The 20,621-nt window shown below is 40.1% G+C and overlaps 1 protein-coding gene across 8 annotated transcripts in view; it reads left to right on the top strand.

Annotated features, from left to right (window-relative positions):
• ralgps2 (Ral GEF with PH domain and SH3 binding motif 2) overlaps positions 1 to 20,621 on the top strand; it is a 519,857-nt gene that overhangs the window by 205,859 nt on the left and 293,377 nt on the right. For all 8 annotated transcript variants that reach the window (XR_006313046.1, XM_043699973.1, XM_043699970.1 and 5 more), the window contains one exon: positions 556 to 639. Coding sequence is in view for 7 of the 8 variants with exons in the window: in XM_043699973.1 (XP_043555908.1) it covers positions 556 to 639 (84 nt within the window). In the remaining variant the exon portion in view is untranslated. The remainder of the gene's footprint in view (positions 1 to 555; positions 640 to 20,621) is intronic.

Genomic DNA, 20,621 nt, shown 5'->3' with positions numbered 1-20,621 from the left:
TAGGTGGAGGGAGGTCAAGGTGGTGGGAGGGGGAGTTAAAGTGTTGGGCAACGGGGTGGTTGGGTTGGTTGGTCCGGGTGTCCCAGAAGTGTTCTCTGAAACGTTCCGCAAGTCGGCGGCCTGTCTCCCCAATATATGCCCGAAACGTTGATTCTCCTGTTCCTTGGATGCTGCCTGACCTGCTGCGCTTTTCCAGCAACACATTTTCAGCTCTGATCTCCAGCATCTGCAGCCCTCACTTTCTCTCATAGAATAGAGCAAGGCAAAGGAGGGACTTGAAAACAGATTTTTGTTGAAGCCTCAGGTATTGCTTGATTTAATGTTGACATAGGTCAGCAATGCAAATAGTGATGTGTAAACCGGGCTTGATGCTTAGATCAACATGAGCTACAGACTTTTGAATGAAGTCAGATTTATGAAACATAGAATGTTGGAGGCCTCTCTACGAAAGCAGTCATGAGTGTATGAATGTGGAAAGAAACAATCATATTTGGCATTGGAAAGCCTGGTTTACACTGAGTAATCTTGTAATAAGTTCAACAATTTGTTTTCTAGGAGCTGTCAAGTTGTGGCTGGAATAAAAAGGAAAAGCACAGTTCATCACCAAATGTCGTAGCCTTCACTAGGAGGTTTAATCACGTGAGTATTAGTTGAGACTTGAGTCATGGAATTGAAAGATAGAGTGTTTATAAAATAGATTGCATTTGATAATCTCATAAAAACAAATTAATTGAAGCTAAAAATTTGCATGGGGTCTTGTGATTGATTAAAAATTTATGACCCATGTTGACAGTTCTCTGAGACTTCCCCAATATGCTAGTCAATGGATGTACCTTTACTTGCTGAGCTGGAAGGTTTGTTTTCAGACATTTCATCACCATACTAGGTAACATCATCATTGAGCCTCCGGTGAAGCACTGGTATTAGTGACCCACTTTCTATTTATGTGTTTAAGTTTCTTTGGGTTGGTGATGTAATTTTCTGTTCTTTTTCTAAGACGGTGGTAAATGGGGTCCAAGTCGATGTGTTTGTTGATAGAGTTCTGGTTGGAGTGCCATTCTTCTAGGAATTCTTGTGCATGTCTCTGTTTGACTTGCTCTAGGATGGATGTATTGTCCCAGTTGAAGTGGTGTCCTTACTCATCTGAATGTAAGGATACTGCTGAGAAAAAGAACAGGAAATGACATCACCACAGGACATGACATCACCAACCCAAGGAAACCTAAACACATAAATAGAAAGCGGGTCACTAACACCTGTGCTTCACCAGAGGCTCACTGATGATGTTACCTAGTATGATAACGAAATGTCTGAAAATGAACCTTCCAACTCAGCAAGCAAGCATACATCCAGCATCTCAACCTGAGCTGCAAATCCTCTCAAAACTCACTAATGCTAGTCAGTTACACATTTTGCTAAGTATAACGATGCTGTGTCTGTGAAGTATACTTCACTGATTCTTTGACAGATTATTATAAACCATTAGACCATATCAGCTATTTGTTCAGAAAAGTCAAAAAGAAAAATACATGTTTAACTATTGCACAAGGTTAGTTTTCTGAATTGTAAATATGTCGAAGAATGATATTAAAATGTTCCAGTTCTCAACTTTTTCTCTAAATTTTTCTGATGTGTCCTTGACTAAAAAAAACATTTATCGCAGCAGAAGTTTCCCATAAATTTTAACTCGTTGCATGTGAGCTGTTCAGGTTTCACAATTAATTTCCAATTATGTGATATTCATAATTGGACCACATTTTGGAATGCACATCACAATTCATCCATTATGAAAATGAAATATTCAGCCAACTTATATGTGCTAAACCTAATGGATCACTTTTATTTGGAAATTAAATACTGCATTGAATTAGAAAGATCCTGAATGTTTCAATTCTTGGAGGGGAGAAGAAAACCCGAGACAAATAGAATAAGTACACTTGTTACTCTATTTTTTTTAAAAAATTGTTTCTTAGACAATGTGTGAGCAATTGGGCTTTTATATCAAACATCCAGCTAGCATTTTGGCTAATATGCTAACAACAAAGCAAGGACACTCGTATTGCTCAGAATACAAACATTGGACTCGTCCCTCACCTTTTAAAAGAAATCTGCTTTTTCATTCTGTTTTCAAAATGATTTCACATCTCACCACAATATAGTACATAATAGTCATGGGGAGCTGGTGGCCTGGTGGTATTAGCACGAGATGACTAGTCCTGAGACCCAGGTAATATTCTAGGTATCCAGGTTTGAATGCTGCTAAATGGTAGGTTGTGGAATTTGAATTCCGTACCAAATAATCTGGAATTAAGGGTCCAATGGTTATCCTAACACCACTGTCAATTGTTTGAAAAAAAAATCTGGTTTGCTAATGTCCTTTAGGGAAAGAAATGTGTCAGCCTTACCTGGCTAGGCCTACATGTGACTTCAGACCCACAGCAATGTGGTTGACTCTTAGCTCTCCTCTGGGCATTTCGGATGGGCAATAAATGCTGACCTAGGCAGCAACAGCCACATTCTGTAAATAAGAAAAAAAGTCACTTTCTTGCCCAATCACTGAATCATCTATATATGTTTGTGGACTCTTCACATTCTCCTTACAGCTTACTTTCCCACAAAGTTTGTATCATTGTACTTAGATATTGTTGTGTATCTGTATTGCTTAAATTTGTCAGGCTGTCACAATCGTGGCCCTTACTGCAGATTTCTGAGGCACTTTGAAAAAGAAGAGGAGAATAGTACTGTTAGCATAGATTTAGAACAAAATTCACCTCAGGGAAGTGGTGAATACTGTACAAGAAGCTTGTTACCTGTTCACCCTCTAGGAATACTCACAGTAACATGGAAGGCTATGTTTTGAGCTTGGGTTGTAGACTTTTTCAGGGGGTGAAGGCAGCTTCAGGGTTATCTTGCTTTAAAGGGGGATAACAGCAAGGTATTGCTAAACTTTTTTGTATATTGTGCTACATAGGCCCTTTCCCAATTTAAAAAAAAAACAAGTATAAAATGGCAGGAAATTTTGGTGCTGTAAGGCAATATTATGAAAATACAGTGAACTGTATTTAATTTAATTCAGTTTATCAGAGACAGATTGATCTGTGATTTAAGATGTGAAGCAATTCAGAAAAGAGTACTGATAGAGAGTAGCCTAGACTCAAATCACTGGATGTAAGTGACCAAGGAAGCTCAACAGTTAAACTCGAGCATGAGCGTTCACAAAATGGTGGTTGAGAGATGAGCATCAATGCAGACTCAAAAACTGCCATCGGTGTGGAAAATCAGATCACTCAGCCAGTATAAACAATCTGTAATTAGGAAGTGGCACGAAAGGGCACATTTACTGAGACCGACAGTATAGATTGGTGAGCACAGGGTTGATATCTTAATAAGGTTTACTTTGATTTAAAACATAGATGACAGATTTAAGCTGGCTTCAGGACTTTGGAGGGTAGAGTGTGGGAGATCAGCCAGGAGTGCACTGGAATAGTAAAATCTACAGAGATCAAGGGCTTATTGGGTTTTAGTAACAATGAATTGAGATGAGGTGGTTATAGAAGAGGAAATAAATGATCTCAATAATCATGTATATTTGAAATTGGAAACTCACCTATGAGATAAGTATGACATGAAATTTGTGAGTAGATGAGTTTGATCTCAGACTATTGTTCGGAAACAGAATTTAGGTGGTGACCAAAATAAAGAACTAAAGTCTTCCCAATATTCAATTGGAGGAATTTTCTGCTCATTCAGTACTTAATGTCAGGTAAGCAATCTAATAAATCTGGTAATTTTGCAACAGTGGAAGAAGCAAAGGAGATTGTCATGAGGTAGAGCAGGGTGGATCAGAATCCAGGTGAAGAATAACACTGCGTTTGGTGTGGTCAACTATAGACAGGTCAAGAAGGTCAAGGTGATAACATTTTCTTTTGATTCAGTAATGTCAGATGAAAGTTTTGACTTTGAACTGTTGCCAAACACTGTTGTGATTTCCATCATACTATGTTACCACATCCTTAAAAGTAGATTGTAGTGTTATTCTCTGAAATAACTGCACAGAGCTCCCCTCACCAGAATATCAGGTTCAACCTGGTGTGGAATCTTCTCCCCATCAACCACTCTACTGGAGCTATCCCTGTAGTTGTGTGAGCAGTGGTCCTATAATCGAACAGGAGCTGGGACAATTTGGTAACGAGCAAGACTGTAGGCTGTTTCTTTAAGTTTGCCTTCTATGTTTGGACTATTCTTTTTGCCACACTATTGGATGATGGATGGTATGGAGCTGTCTGAATATGCTGAAAGCCATTTGACTTTAGGAAATACCCAAATTTACTGTTGGTAAATGACATTCATTGTCCATACCAATACTTCCGGGAGTGTATGTATTGCAAATGATGCTTGCAGCTTTTCAATCGCCAACCCCAAGTTTCACGAATGGACTCTATGCACGTCCAACTACTTTGAATGGGCATCCACGATGACCAGGAACATTGAGCCAAGAAAAGACTGGCATAGTTGACATGTAGGAGAAAGTGAGGACTGCAGATGCTGGAGACCAGAGTTGAAAAACCCTCCTGAAGAAGGGCTTATGCCCGAAACGTCGATTCTCCTGCTCCTCGGATGCTGCCTGGCCTGCTGTGTTTTTCCAGCACCATATAGTTGGCATGTAACCAACTCCAGGGTTTACCTGGCCATTCCCAAGAATGTAGGGCTGCCAGTTTTGGCAATTTTTATCCTTGTTGGTACTCTGGGCACTGCCCCACCAACACAGTGTCAGCATCCAATCTTAGCCACTAGACATAACTTCTTGTCAATATCTTCATTTTAGAAGCCCCTGGATGACCCTGGTGGAGTTCAATTATTATCTGGTTGTGACCTTTACTCTGGGAAATCACTTTTGCTCCCCACAATAATATGCCATCCTCTATGATGATCAGGTCTCGCCAGGTCCAGAAAGGTTTCAACCCTGGTTGTGATGTCCCTTCTGTTGCCCCCATTACCACCAGCTGTTTCAGTTCTACCAAGATGGGATCTTTTAGTGTCCACTATCAGATATTGTCAGCAATGGCCGGAAGGGTGTCCAGAATGTTTAAAACCAGAATGGACTCTTCCAGGTGAGGCACCACCGGTTGAATATCTGCCTTTGGGAGGTAGCTCATCCACATTAGCCATGATTTCCTGGACAGTGTTCCAACTTGTACTTTGTTCTCACTAAGAATAAGGGCCCACCATTGAATTCGACCAGAGCCTATGGGTGACATCACGTTGTCGTCTTTAAGTGGCCGTGGTAGGGATTTGTGGTCTAATACTATGACAAATTCATGTCTGTAAAGGTATTTGTGAAACTTTCTCATACCAAAGATGACAGCAAAATCTTCCTTCTCTACCTGGGTGTATTTATGTTTGATATCAACCAATGTCTGGGAAGCACACACTGTCTGATGTTCCTCTCCTTTGGGCCACCGGTGAGCCAATACCCCTATACTGTACGGCGAGGCATTGCATGTCAGCATCGCCTCATCAACAGAGACAACATCCTCAAGCTAGTGGAGCTGTGCCTCACCGTCCACTTCACATTCAGTAACAAAACCTACAAATAGGTCAATGGAACACCTTTGGGATCACCAATATCAGGTCTCATAGCAGAAGCAGCAGTGCAGTGACTTGAACAAGCTGCCCTCCCATCTATCCAACCCAAACTTTGGGTTGGCAATGTGGATGATACTTTTGACATCACAAAACGGAACAAATGAGAGGAAACATACAACACCATCAACAATATCCTGACAGACATAAAATTCACAGAAGAGGAGGAGAACGACAACAGACTCTCATTCCTAGATGTGACAGTTGAATGTACAGTTAATGGAGAGCTTCAAACCAGCGTCTACAGAAAAACAACAAACACAGACCAAATACTTAACTTCAGAAGCAATCATCCCAATACCCACAAACAGAACTGCATCAAGAAATTATTTCAACAAGCTACATCACGCTGCAGCACCCAAGAACTGCAAACAGCAGAAGAAAAATGTTGTATAAATGTTTTCAAGAAAAACGGGTACCCAATAAACACAATCCACCGATTCCTCAGAAACCAGCACAAACACACAGGCACATTGCAACCAAAAACCATAGCCTTATTACCTTACATCAAAGACATATCAGAAATGATTTCCAGACTACTCAGACTCCTTGGCAACATGGTAGCCCACAAACCTATCAACACACTTAAATAGTGACTGATGAACCTAAAGGATCTGTTAGATACTACTAGCAAAACTAACATCATTTACAAAATACCATGCAAGAACTGTAAAAAAAAAAACACTACATTGGACAAACAAGCAGAAAACTTACCACCAGGATACATGAACACCAACTCGCCACCAAAAGACACGACCCACTATTACTAGTTTCCATAATTACAGGCAAAGAACGATACCACTTTGATTGGGGCAGCACACACATCCTAGGACAGTTGAAACAAAGACACGCACGAGAATTCTTAGAGGCATGGCATTCTAACCAAAACTCCATCAAGAAACATATCGACTTAGATCCCATCTACCTACCCTTGAAAAAAGGAACCAGAAACTACATCACCCACCTTATGAAGCCAAGACCTATAAGTAGAGAGGCGGGACATACCACCAGTTCTTCACTGGAGACTCTCACTGATGATGTTCCCTCGTCATGAAACGTCTGAAAACAAACTTTCCAGCTCAGCGAGCTAACTTACATACTTATCAGCAACCTGAGCTGCAAATCTTCTCAAAGATTGCTACCACCACCTCACTTTGGATTGTAATGGGCCAACATCATAGATAACGATAGCTGCTTTTTCATTTCCCCAAAAGCTACTTCTTGGCTTTGTGACCGTTTCCAAGGCTGGCTCTTTTTCAATAGCAGGTGTAAGAGTGCTAGGACGGAGGGCAGGTTACATATGAATTTGCTGTAATTATTCACCAACCCAAGAAAAGATCTAAGCTCTGATACAGACGTCGGAGCCAGGGCACCTTTGATCACTCTCACTTTAGTTTACAATGGGTATAACCTGGTTTTGTCGACTCTCTCACTTAGGACACCTGGCACACACATTTTTCCTTTCTAAGGCATATGACTGCCTGGGAGAAACATTTAAGCATTATGTCCAAGTTCTCTAAGTTCTCTTTTTGGTCTTTCCTATTAGTATATCCTCTAGACAAATGGCGAGCTGGAGTAGGCTTTTAAAGTGTTGTCCATGGTCTGCTTGAAAAGGGCACAGGCTGATGATATTTCATATGGCAGTCTTATATATTGGTACAAACCCTTATGGATATTAATTGTGGCATACTTCTGGGACTCTTTATCTAGTTGCAATTGCAAGAAGACATGGCTCATGTCTAGCTTTGTGAAGGATGCCCCCCCCACCCCCCCGCCCAGTCTTGCATACAAGCCCTCTCTGCGAGGGATTAGTATTTATCCAACTGCAAGGAACTATGTACCATTTTCTTAAATTCCCCACAAAGGTGAACCGAGTTATCAGGCTTCACCATTGGTATGACCGGTGCTGCCCATTTAGCAAACTGTACTGGTTTGATGATTCTTCTGTTTTCCAGCCTCCTGATTTATGCCTCCACTTTTTCCCCTAAGGCAAATTGGAACTAGGTGGGCCTTGCAAAATTGCAGAGTTGCTTCCTGGTCAACGTATAAAGTGACCTTGGTTTCTTTGATAGTCTCTAGCCCTTCCTGAAAGACTTAGTGAAATCCTAATGAAATTCCCAGAGGCAGCCATTTTCTAATAAAAAAAAATTGAACCAATCAAGGTGAATCATTTTCAACAAATTCTGTCACATCAGTCTTGGCCCTGAGCCTTTTACTCCAATTAGTGAGAACTGCATCATTAGCTTCTCATCGGAGAATCCTTCATCTGTGATGATTGCCCAATGTATATTCTCAGTCAGGCTAAGGTCTTGCGCAAACTTAAGAGTTGGAGTCCTGAGTGAATATTTTTAAAGACAGGTGCTGTAACCACTGATGGAGCTGCGCCAGTATCGACCTCCATGAGAACCAGGTGACCATTTAAACAGACATTAATTTTCATTGGTTCTGATTTGGATGTAGCTATCCAGTTTAACTGTTCTACCCCGCATGTAGGTGGACTTTTCAAGTTGTGCACTGTCCTGGAGTCCTGCCTATGAATTCTCTTACTCAAGTCAGGCCTTGTAGGACTCCTTTACTATCTTGAGTCCACACAATGGCAGCAACTACAATGGCTTGCCAGCCCAGATCCTGAAGAACGTTTTAGCCATTGCCCAAGGCTTAGCTTTGCTGTGGGATTTTGCTATAGTCTGGCCTAGGGTTCCTCTGCTCAGGATATGTCCTGCGTGAGACTCTATAACATGCTTCCCCTCATGTAGTGTTCCCCAAGCTCAGTCGGACAGGTGAAGGTTTCCACTTCCGTTGGATGTCCTCTCGCTCCCATGCTCCACGAGCTACATTTTCTAATGACAATGCTAACTGTAATGCCTGTTTGAAATCCAGTTGTGCTTCAGCCAGTAGGTGCTTTTGCGTGGTAACGTTATTAATCCCACTCTCGTTGCCACTGAAATAACTGCAGAGAGGCCGGTAGCCTATCACCACGTCATCCTTTATTAACAAGTGCATAGTATACTGGCTCTAACCAGCTAGTTCAGAGACAGTCCATGAAGTCAGAAGATTCTCTGAATCCCCCCATTTTTAAATTTTTTTCTCTCTTTTTTATGCTAATCCAGCTCCCTCAGAGCCAGTTCTCTGAGTGACAGGGTTTCTGACACTCCTGTTTTTTTTTTTACTCACACTGATCCAGCTCCCTCAGAGGCAGCTCTGGTTTTAAATTTTTTTCTCTCTTTTTTTATACTAATCCAGCTCCCTCAGAGCCAGTTCTCTGAGTGACAGGGTTTCTGACACTCCTGTTTTTTTTTTACTCACACTGATCCAGCTCCCTCAGAGGCAGCTCTGGAGAGTGAACAGGATCACTAACTGCGGTAGTGCGTATATTTTCCCCAGCACCCATGTGTGTATGCAGGTGTGGGACATAGTGAAAGACACAAGGTGTATAGATGTTTATTCAGTTTCTACCACCGGGAAGATAAGAAAACACCTGAGTGGCCAGTGACCAGCAGTGCCCTTCTTAGAGGGTAGATCCCCTTTTTATTCTTTTTTTCTCTTTTTTTTTTAACCCCCACACTACCGCCTAACTGCGGTAGTGCTTATTTTTTCCCCAGCACCCATGTGTGTGTGCAGGTGTGAGACACAGTGAAAGACACAAGGTGCACGAATCTTTATTCAGTTTCTACCACCAGGAAGAAAGGAAACACCCAAGTGGCCAGTGGCCAGTGACCAGCAGTGCCCTTCTTAGAGGGTAAATCCCCTTTTTATATCTGTCAACCAAGGCTCCCTGATTAGCCCAGATTAACAACCCCAATTAAGGATATCATAGTCAATAATATCCACCTGATACCAATTGCTACACCTTTTAGTGATACAAAAGTAAAATACTGTTGATGTTGGATATGTGAAATAAAAACAAAATGCTAGAGACATTCATCAAATCTGGCAGCATCTGTGGAGGCAAAAGCAAAGTTAACCTTTCAGGAACATGACTTTTTATCAGAACTTCTTGGAGTTTCTTTAAAAATTTCTTTCACATTTCCTTTCAAATACTATTTTTTCCCTTCTTACTAATTTCTCACTCATCCATTGCTGGTTGATAAAGCTCTCCCAGTCTGAAGACTTACTGATTTTTTTTGGATGACAATGACAAATAACCATAAAATATTTGGAATAACATTCTCTCTCTAAAGTCTTTTTAATCAGAGTGCTTAAAAGCGCATGTTCTGATTAATAACTCCATCACATCAACCCTTTACCTGCTAGAATGAACAAGGTCACATGCTCCCTTTTTACTCCCTTTTACCTGTATAACATAAATATCTTTTAGAATCTTTCGAGTCAAATTCAGTGAATACAGAAATAACTGATTTTTATTCAAGTTATTTGGGTTGCACCCTACCTCCAATCCATAAATTGTGATTTATTTGGAGAGCTTTTTTAAAAATTTTACCTACGTTGTCGGAAGTATGTTAAACATGAAGTTCTACCAAAAACTCAATGCTTTTTGTAGTTTACAGTGTAATGACATAGGAGCAGAAGGACGTCATTAAACCCTTTGAACCTATTAACCATTCTAGTTGATGCCTCATAGTTCAATGCCAGTTCCGTATGTTATTTACATACCTTGCGATTTTGGAGAAGATTCCTAGCTCAGGTTGTGGATCAGCTTGTAAGTTGCTCGGTGAGCTGGTAGATTTGTTCTCGGATGTTTCGTCACCATGTCAGGTATCATCATTAGTGAGCCTCCAATGAAGCATTGGTATTCTGTCCTGCTTGCTATTTGTGTGTCTTGGTCTGTTGTGGTGGGTGATTATCACTTTTCGTTCTGTTTCTGAGAGGTTGGTAAATGGGGTCCAGATCGATATGTTTGAATGCCAGGTCTCCAGGAATTCCCGTGCATGTCTTTTTTTTAGCCTGTCCTAGGATGGATGTATTGTCCCAGTCGAACTGGCGTTCCTCTCGATTCCCTCTGAAGATAAATGTTGGGGATGTTCCTTAGAGGAAAGCCTTTTGGAAATCTAGATACACCACATCTAGGTCCCTGTTATCCACCTTGCTTGTGATGTCTTCATAGAATTTCAGTGGATTCGTTAAGCATGCCCAATGGGACAGTTTCTATCCACATGCCTTGCTATTTCTTCCTTGATAATAGTCTCGAGCATTTTTCCCACTACAGAAGTTAAGCTAACCGGTCTATAATTCCCCATCTTTTGTCTACCTCCTTTTTTAAGCAGTGGCGTCACATTTGTTATGTGGTTATGGTGGGCAGAAGGTCCTGGCTACCCTGTTTTTCCAAATGAACACTTCCCTTAGTGCCATTCCGCTGACGTTACCCCATAAAATGAAAGCAAAAAGGTGACCAAACAGTTGGATGAGGGTAAAGCGGTTGATGTGGTGTATATGGATTTCAGTAAGGTGTTTGATAAGGTTCCCCACAGTAGGCTATTGCACAAAATATGGAGGCATAGGATTGAGGGTGATTTAGCGGTTTGGAACAGTAATTGGCTAGCAGAAAGAAGACAGACGATGGTGATTGATGGGAAATGTTCATTCTGGAGTTCAGTCACTAATGGTGTACCACAAGGACCTGTTTTGGGGCCACTGCTGTTTGTCATTTTTATAAACGACCTAGATGAGGGCATAGAAGGATGGGTTAGTAAAGTTGTGGATGACACTAAGGTTGGTAGAGTTGTGGATAGTGCTGAAGGATGTTGCAGGTTACAGAGTGACATAGATAAGCTGCATAGCTGGGCTGAGAAGTGGCAAATGGGGTTTAATGCGTTAGCGTGTGAGGTGGTTCACTTTGGAAGGGGCAACCGAAATAAAGAGTACTGGGCTAATAGTAAGATTCTTGGTAGTATAGATAAGCAGAGAGATCTCAGTGTCCATGTACATAGATCCCTGAAAGTTGCCACCCAGGTTGATAGTGTTGTTAAGAATGCATATACCATGTGTTAGATTTTATTAGTAGTGAGATTGACTTTCAGAATCATGAGGTCTTGCTACAGCTGAACAAAACTCTGGTGCGGCCACTCTTGGAGTATTGTGTACAGTTCTGGTCATTACGTTATAGGAAGATTATGGAAGCTTTGGACAGGATTCAGAGGATATTTACTAGGATGTTACTTGGTATGGAGGGAAGGTCTTATGAGGAAAGGCTGATGGACTTGAGGCTGTTGTCGTTAGAAAGAAGAAGGTTGAGAGATGACTTAATTGAGACTTAGAAGACAATAAGAGGGTTAGATAGGGTGGACAGTGAGAGCCTTTTCCTTTGGATGGTGATGGCTAGCATGAGGGGGCATAGCTTTAAATTGAAAGATGATAGATATAGGACACATGTCAAAGGTAGTTTCTTTACTCAGAGTAGTAAGGGCGTGGAACACACTGCCTGCAACAGTAGTAGACTGGCCAACTTTAAGAGCATTTATATGGTCATCGGATAGTCATATGGATGAAAATGCAAGTGTGTAGGTTAGATGGGCTTCAGATTGGTTTTACAGGTCGGTGCAACATCCAGGGCCATAGGGCCTGTACTGTGCTGTAATGTTCTATGTTCTATAATGCTGAACATGCTTCCTTTTCAGAGAACTGTCTGATTCCCTTCTAGGTGTTTCAGATGAACCTATTTCCACTAAACTTTCAGGCAGTGCATTCCAGGCATTAATCACTCATTTGCACAGACAGATTTTATCTTGTATCACTTGTGCTTTTTTTGTTAATTACCTAAAATCTGTGCCTTGCTTTTGACACCGTTACACCTGGGAATAACATCTCCGTATCTGCTGTGTACATATCCTCCTGATTTTGAATACCTCTGTCAAATCTTTCTTTAAGGAAAATACCCCAAATGTTTTATCTTCATAATTGATGCATCTCACCCCGAAACTATTTTTGTGAATTACCTCTTATTCTAACCTCTCGAGAATATAGGTTCTCTCTTTTCAGAAGACAGCTGTACTATCTGAGGAAATAATCTGGTGAACCTGCACGCTTCATGGATCATATACTCTTCCTCAGAAAGGGGACCAAAACTACACAAAGTTCTTCTGTGTAATTCAGTACACCAAACCAAGACATCCTTATTTAAGTACTTTAATCCCCTTACAATAAAGGCCAAAATACCATTTACTTTCCTAATCACTTGCTGAACCTTCACTCACTAGCTTTCAGTGATTTATGAACAAGGATGCCCATGTTCCTTTGGGCATCACCATTTCCCAATTTCTCACTAGCTTAGAACTACTCTGCACCTCCTGCTGCAAAGTTGACAACCTCACAATTATCCTCAATATATTGTCACAACATGCTGGGGCAATGTGCTAGAATTTGAGCCTGCTATTCCTGACGTTGTTACATTGTTCTTCAAATTACATGATTTTTCAGACCGGGTTGGTAAGAAGCAGGGCAAGGTTTCAGTGCTGAGCAAGAATTATTATTTATTGCAAGTATGGCAAACCTTTTATTAACCGCATCTGTGGGACTAGGAGTGTGTCAGTTGATCAAATATTCCAGATAGCCAAGAGGTATGCATAGCCACATTGAAACTTCAAGACATCAACATCCCTCAAAAAATCTATGTAAAAGCATCAAACACATCTTCTAAAATCAATGTAAAAATACAAAGTAAGTAATGGAAACGCAATGTGGGGGTATACACATCACTATTATACCTTATTTACAGCATAATTACTTGGACATTGTGCTAGATCGCAGTATTTGAGGTGTATAATTTTTGCTGGTTTGTCAAAAGTACCAGTTGATGAGTTGCCGGTTAAAGCAAAGTTTTCTGTAAATTATTTCTAGCTACAGCAAAGCCGACATAAACCATGAGCATACAACACTAATCTCCTTATAATCTATTCCTCACACACAGATAAACAGACAGGATAAAATAGGTTACGGGCAGAGGTGAAGAAATATGGAAAGATGGTTCAGTGTTTGTTCCCAGGTTTGTTGTTGAGATGGTCCTTATAAATCTTCTGTCAGCCAGCGCAATGTTTCACTGTATTTCTCTGGATGCTTGCACTGGTTGGTAAGAGACCTAAGATTGTCGGTTTACTTCTTAAAAAGTCTTCTGACTTATCAGGTAAAATTCACAGTTTACAACAACTGTTGCAGGAAAGATAAATTTGTTTTCTTCAGGTTTAAAGCTGGTTTTTGCGTAGAGAACAAAACTCCTTTCATGAGTTGAAGAAAAACTGAGCACTTTTCTCTCTCTCGGCCTCTCTAACTTGTTTCCAGCTCCAAACTGTTGTTACCTGAGAATTAGTCACACAATTGTTGGAAGGCAACAGGGTCATTGATAACTAGTTACTAATCCATAAACCTGAAACTTCTTATTACCAGCAAAAGCTGCATTTGTACACCCTCTCAGTTCCAAATTGCCTGTAACTCAAACTTCAATTACTGCTTGTTCAAACAGTTGTTCACATGTCTGCAGTGCGTGTCAAGTTAATTGTTTTCAAAACATATAGCCATCCTTTCCAATTCTTTTTTTGAAAACAGTTCTTTGTCATTTCAGTCCAAATTTTTAAAAAAGTCCTCATTCCGTCCAAATCTCCTTGAAGCTTCTTTGCATCATCCTTACAATGTGCATTTTCACCTCATTTTGTGTCATCTGTAAATTCGGAAATATTCCATTTGGTCCCATGTCCACATCATTGGTATAGATTGTTTACATCTGGACATTTGCATTGATTATTTTGGAAATCAGTGAGTTACAATATGCCATCCTGAAAATGACTCATTTATTCCTGTTTTGTTTTATGTCTGTTAAACAGTTGTCAGTCCATGTCAGTGCATTATCCCTCCTTACCCCATGTGCTGTAATTTTGTTTCGTAGCCTCTTATGTGGGATGGTATGAATATACAAATCCATTACAACCAATGGTTCTGCCTTATCTACCCTGCAAGTAACAACTGCAAAAAAAAAATCAATAGGGTTTTTGAAAATGATTTCCCTTGAATAAATCCATGTTGACTTTGTATAATCCTAACATTTCTTTTTAAGTACCCTGTTATCACATCCTTGTGTTTTGGTTCCAGTATTTCGCTTGACTGATGTTAAACTGACATGTTTCCAATTCCCCATTTACTTAGTCCCTTCTTTCTTAAATAGTGGGGCTACCCATTTGCAAACTTTCAATGTGTATGACTAAATTACTTACTGACAGTTGCTGGCAAAGATCATGCAGATTAAGGAATTTTGATGAAGGTGATGAAGAGTTTTTCCCAGTAGAACAGATTTCTGATATTTTAAAATAAAATGAATAACACCAGATTATTTCCTGTTCTCTTGGTTGAAGAACGCTGTAGGTAGGGAATCTTAAAAAAAAAAGTTAAAATTAAAGAAAAAGAAGATTGCAAACTTGCAATTAGGTGTTTACAAGCTTCAGTTTAACATATCTCACATGCATCGTGTTAGACCTGGAAAAGTTATAAAATGGTTTGACAAAGGTAGATGACAGAATATGGAGACCATATTGATTAGATTCCCGACAGTATGAAAAGAGGCCCTTTGGCCCAACCGGTCCACACCGACCCTCTGAAGAGCAACCCACCCAGACCCATTCCCTTACCCTATATTTACCCCTGACTAATGCACCTGACACTATGGGCAATTGAGCATGGTCAATTCACCTGACCTGCACATCTTTGGATTGTGGGAGGAAACCCATGCAGACACGGGGAGAATATGCAAACTCCACACAGACAGTCGCCCAAGGTGGGAATCGAACCCTGGTGCTGTGAGGCTGCAGTGCTAACCACTGAGCCACCGGACCACCCAGTGTTGGAACGTTATCTGGAACATTAAGATCTTTTTCATATCTTGCAGGTTCTGCCGACTGTGAAGTCACCATTATATGCAAATCATATGTACTTCTGAGGCAGTTTACTCCAAAATTCCAGTTGAGCACCGAGTTTCCTTTGGTGTTAAGAGAGCAGAAATGTTTTCTGCTGCTTAACGTGTACGAATAATCTATAACACTACAGTGTTTAATATCACAGAAAGTTGTCTGGGTAATCCAAGTTCAGATTTAAGATCTGAGTTGCTGTCCCTTGAATCCAGGTTTCTGACTTCAGTTTCTCTTGAAGGAAAGATTTTGGAAATTTTATCCATTGAACATGACTTTGAGAAGTTTACTTGAGGTCAGTAATATAATGCTATTATGTAATTGGTGGCAATCTTACTATTTTAACAGAAGAGTACAGCATGAAATCCAGAGCAAGAAAGAGGAAATGAAAAATTTAAAGTTCAAATTATAGTAGAAGTTAATTAAGTTTGTGAACAATTTTCTCTTTGAGATCCGAAGAAGATAACTTCAGTTTTGTCATTAATTGGTACAGAGTTAGTTTGTCTGTACTTTAATATCAAATATGCAATTGGAAATAATCACAGTACTGTGAAAGTGGCATAAAAGTATGAAGCACAGAAGTAGGCTATTCAACCGGACATCTTTGCGCCAGCTGTTTAGTAGTTATCCATTTGGTTGAGCAGATGGTGAGTGAGAATGCTAACAGTGCAAGAAGTTGCCATTTAGCCTGCTGTCTCTGCCAGAGCATTTCATTTCGTGCCACTCTCCTGCTTTTTCTCTGTAGCCTTGCAAAATTATCCTTGTCACTGAACAATCCAAGTCTCTCTTGAAAGCCATGATTGAATCTCTCCTCTACATTTTCAGCCGTTGCATTTCCAATGCTAATGTCTCACTGCATCCTCTTTTTGATCCTTCCAGCCATGGCATCAGTTTCTCCTGTCTTCTACATACAGAACCATCGTAATTCTGAATATCTCTATCACATTTCCTTTTAGCCTTTTCCTCAGAGTGTCTGTCTTTGTAACTGAGGTTCCCTATTCTTGGAACCATTCATGCACACCTTTTCTGAACTATTTCTCATAACTTTCACCTTTTTCTTAAAGAGTAGTGCTCAGCACTGGACATAATAGAGTCAGAGTCATACAGCACAGAAACAGACCCTTCGGTCCAACCAGTCCATGCTGACCAGAATCCCCAACTAAACTAGTCCCATTTGTCTGCGCTTGGCACATATCCTTCCAAAGATTTCTTATTCATGTACTTATCCATTCTAAATGTATTTTAAACACTGCAACTGTACCTGCATCCACCATTTCCTCTGCAACCATACACAAACCACTCTGTTTAAAAAAAAATGCCCCCATGTGTTCTTTAAATCTTTCTCCTTTTACCTTAAAAATATGCCCCCTGATCTTGAAGTCCTGCAGCCTAGGGAAAAGATAACCTGCTATTATCTATATCCCTCATGATTTTGTAAACCTCTATAAGGTCATCCCTCAACTCCAGTGGAAAAAGTCCCAGCCTCTCCTTATAACTCAAATCCTCCTTTCCTGGCAAATGTCTTCTGAACCTTCTCTAGCTTAATAATATCAGGCTGACTAGATACAGTATTCCAAAGGAGACCTCACCAATGACCTGTACAATTTCAACATGACACCCCAACTCCTATACTCAGAGGTCTGAGCAATAAAGGCAAGCATGCTAACCACTCTACCTAAATGTGTTGCAAACTTCAAAGTATTATGTATTTGAGCCCCTAGGTGTCTCTGTTCTACAACGCAACCCAAAGCCCTACTTCTAATTTTATAAGACCTGCCCTTGTGGTTTTTACCAAAATGAAATACCACTGATTTATGTAAACTAAACCCCATCTGCCACTCTTCAGCCCATTGACTCAATTGATCAAGATCTCCATGTAATCTTAGATAACTTCCCTCACTGTCCGCTATACCACCAATTTTCTCGTCATCTGCAAACTTGCTAAACATGCCTTATATATTCTCATCTAATCATTTATACAAATGTCAAACAAAAGTGGACCCAGCACTGTGGAACACCATTGGTCACAGGAGTCTAGTCCGAGAAACAACCCTCCATCATCCCTCTGTCTCTTGCAGTTAAGCCAATTTTGTGTCCAGTTGGCAAGCTCACCCTGAAACCCATATGATCTAACTTTACTAATTAGTGTACCATGCGGAACCTTGTCAAAGGCTTTACTGAAGTCCAAGTAAACAATGTCTACCGCTCTGCCCTCATCAATCCTCTTGGTTACTTCCTCAAAAAAACTCAATCAAATTTGTGAGAAACAATTTCCCTTGCACAAATCCATGCTGACTATCCTTAATCATTTCTTGCCTGTCCAAATGCATGTAAATCTTCTGTTTCAGAATCATCTCCAACAACGTACCCACCACCAAAGTCAGACTCTCAGGTCTGTAGTTCCCAGGCTCCTCCTTGCATCCCTTCTTAACAAAGTGTAATGTTTTGAATAAGCTTCAGGTGGATCTCATTTCCCATGAGGTCCTTGACTGGGGTTGTTAACCTGGGCCTTAGTCAGGGAGTCATGGCTAATACAAACAGGAGATTCTAGGGACTAGCTCTGAGTTGGCTGGTCTAAGCCCATGTATTCTGCACATGTGAATAAAGGGTGACTCGGTGAGGGGAAACCAGCTTTTGCGCAGTTATTTCACAAAGGCATAACATTAGCCACTCTCTAGTCATCCAACATCTCACCTGTAGTTATAGATAAAATAAATATTTTTTCAAGGAGGCCCTCGCAATTTCCTCCCTAACTTTCCACAATGTTCTGGGATACACTAGATCAGGTCCTGGAGATTTTTCCACCTTTATATTCTCTAAGACCTTGAGCACTTCCACTTCTGTAATGAGCTGTTTTCAAAATATTAATATTATTTCACTGAGTTCTCTATAGTCTCCATTTCTTTCTCCACAGTAAAAACAGGTACAAAATATTCATTTGATATCTTTCCCATCTCCTGAGGTTCAACACATAGATGACCTCTTTGATCTTTATGGGGTCCTACTCTCTCTCTAGTTACTCTCTTGCTCTTAATGTACTTGCAGAATCTCTTTGTATTATCCTTAACCTTATTTGCCAAGGCTAACTGACAGCCTCCCTTTCCTTCCTGAATTCCCATTTAAGAATGCCCCTACACTCTTTATACTGTTCAAGAGATTCATTTGAACTCAATTGTCTATATCTAATATACAATTCATTTTTATTCTTGACTAAACCTCATTGTCTTTATTCATCTATTGTTTTCTAATCCTACTAGCCTTACCTTTCACTCTAACAGGAACACAATGACTCTGAACTCATGTTATCACACTTTTGAAAGCCACCCACTTATCAGATGTCCCTTTACCTGCAAACAGTCTACTTTAATCAACTTTTGAAAATTCTTGTCTGAGTTCAGAAAGGCATCTCATACAGGTGTAGCATAACTTAGTTTTATACACTATCTGATTTATAAAAGCCAGGTTCGCTTGTGCTTTTTGAATTGCTCTCCTTGTCCTGCTGCCTTCAATGACTTATGGACATGGTACCCTTGTGTCATGTTAATTCGTTATTAATGCACACAGCAAAAATACTATAACGTTGCACTCTCAACCTTGAAGACAAATGAAACAATATTACCGACTAGAGATTGAAAGGAGTGAGAAAAAGGAGCACCAAATGATCATGTGAGTGGAAATACCATTTTACACTCAGTCTGTGTCAAACTTGCGTATTAATACAGTTTGCAAATCTGTCCTGCTTCTATAGAAAATTCATAATTCACTCCAAAGTTCCAGTGCTACCTGAACTTTGTGCTAGAAATAATTAACACCTAATCAAGGCAAGCTGCTCACAGTTCACAATCCCTCCAAGTTTTATCTAATGTGCAAATTTTGTAATTGTGCTGTACACATCAAAAAGAATTGCAGTCGATACACCAAGATTGTTGGAAACCAGCTACAAGCCTTTTAATCCACTCCTCCCGTCACTCAACTCATTTCCTATCTATGTTGCCGTAGTCCCTTTTATTCTGTGAGTCGTAACTTTACTAATGATGCTGTTGTGAAGCACTTTTATCAAATGTCTTTTGAAAATCCTTTACATCATATAAACCATATTCATTCTGCTACCCTCTGAATTACCTCATCATGTAACTGAGGAAGTTAAATATGATCTTAGTAAATCCTTAAGAGACAAAAGTTGGCTTTCTTTATCTAAGATACATTTGGTCGTGAGTATTCATTTTGTCCTGAATTATTGTTTCATGAAATGTTTCCACACGTTGAGGTTAAATTGGTTGGCCCATAGTTGTTGAGCTTCTCATTTTTTTGCAAAATGAGGTTATGCACAATTCTGAGTTATCTGGCAGTGCCCCGAATGTGTTCACAATTGTGAAATCATGCTGAGTGCCTCTCCAGTTTCTACTCATTTCCTTCAGTATACTTGAGTGTCTCTCACCTGGTTTTGGTGGCTTTTGAATTTTAAGTAGAGAAAATCTATCTCATATCTTCTAAACCCATGAACTGTTGCAACTATCTCCTTTTCCACAATGACTTGGGCAGCATCTTCTTCCCTGGTAAAGACAAAAGCAAAGTACTAATTTTGAACGTCAGCCATGTCTTCACCTGCATTGGTAAATTTTGTTTTACATCAATATCGGCAGAAAAGGACTGATTTATTCATTCTGTCTGCCTAAGTATCATGACTAAACATATTTCTGTCAACACCCCCAACAACCATGTGACCAGTACTGTACATGGTACTTTCCAAATGGATTCTTTATAACCGAAACATAGTCTCTGTAAGTTTGTATTCAATCTGTCTTATGATAAATGATCAGCTCAATCATAGACTGAGATTCACAGCATAGAAAAAGTCTTCAGTTTGTTGAATACTCACTGGTCAGAACCAAACACCTTAGTATTCTCATGCCAATTTCCGACATTTGACCCATAGCCTTGAGCGCCTTGGCATCACAAGTACACATCTAAATACTGCTTTTAACGTCAAGAGGATTTCTGCCCCTAACACCCTTATAGGCAGTAATTTCCAGATTCCCACCACCCTCTGGGTGAAAAGGTTTTTCCTCAAATAGTCAATCTCCCTTTGATCCTCTGTACTTCCCAGGGTCTTAACATTGATCATGTATTCCC

Source organism: Chiloscyllium plagiosum, chromosome 11 (assembly GCF_004010195.1).
Source record: "Chiloscyllium plagiosum isolate BGI_BamShark_2017 chromosome 11, ASM401019v2, whole genome shotgun sequence".
Classification (NCBI taxonomy): Eukaryota; Metazoa; Chordata; class Chondrichthyes; order Orectolobiformes; family Hemiscylliidae; genus Chiloscyllium; species Chiloscyllium plagiosum.
This window is presented reverse-complemented; position numbering and strand designations above follow the sequence as displayed.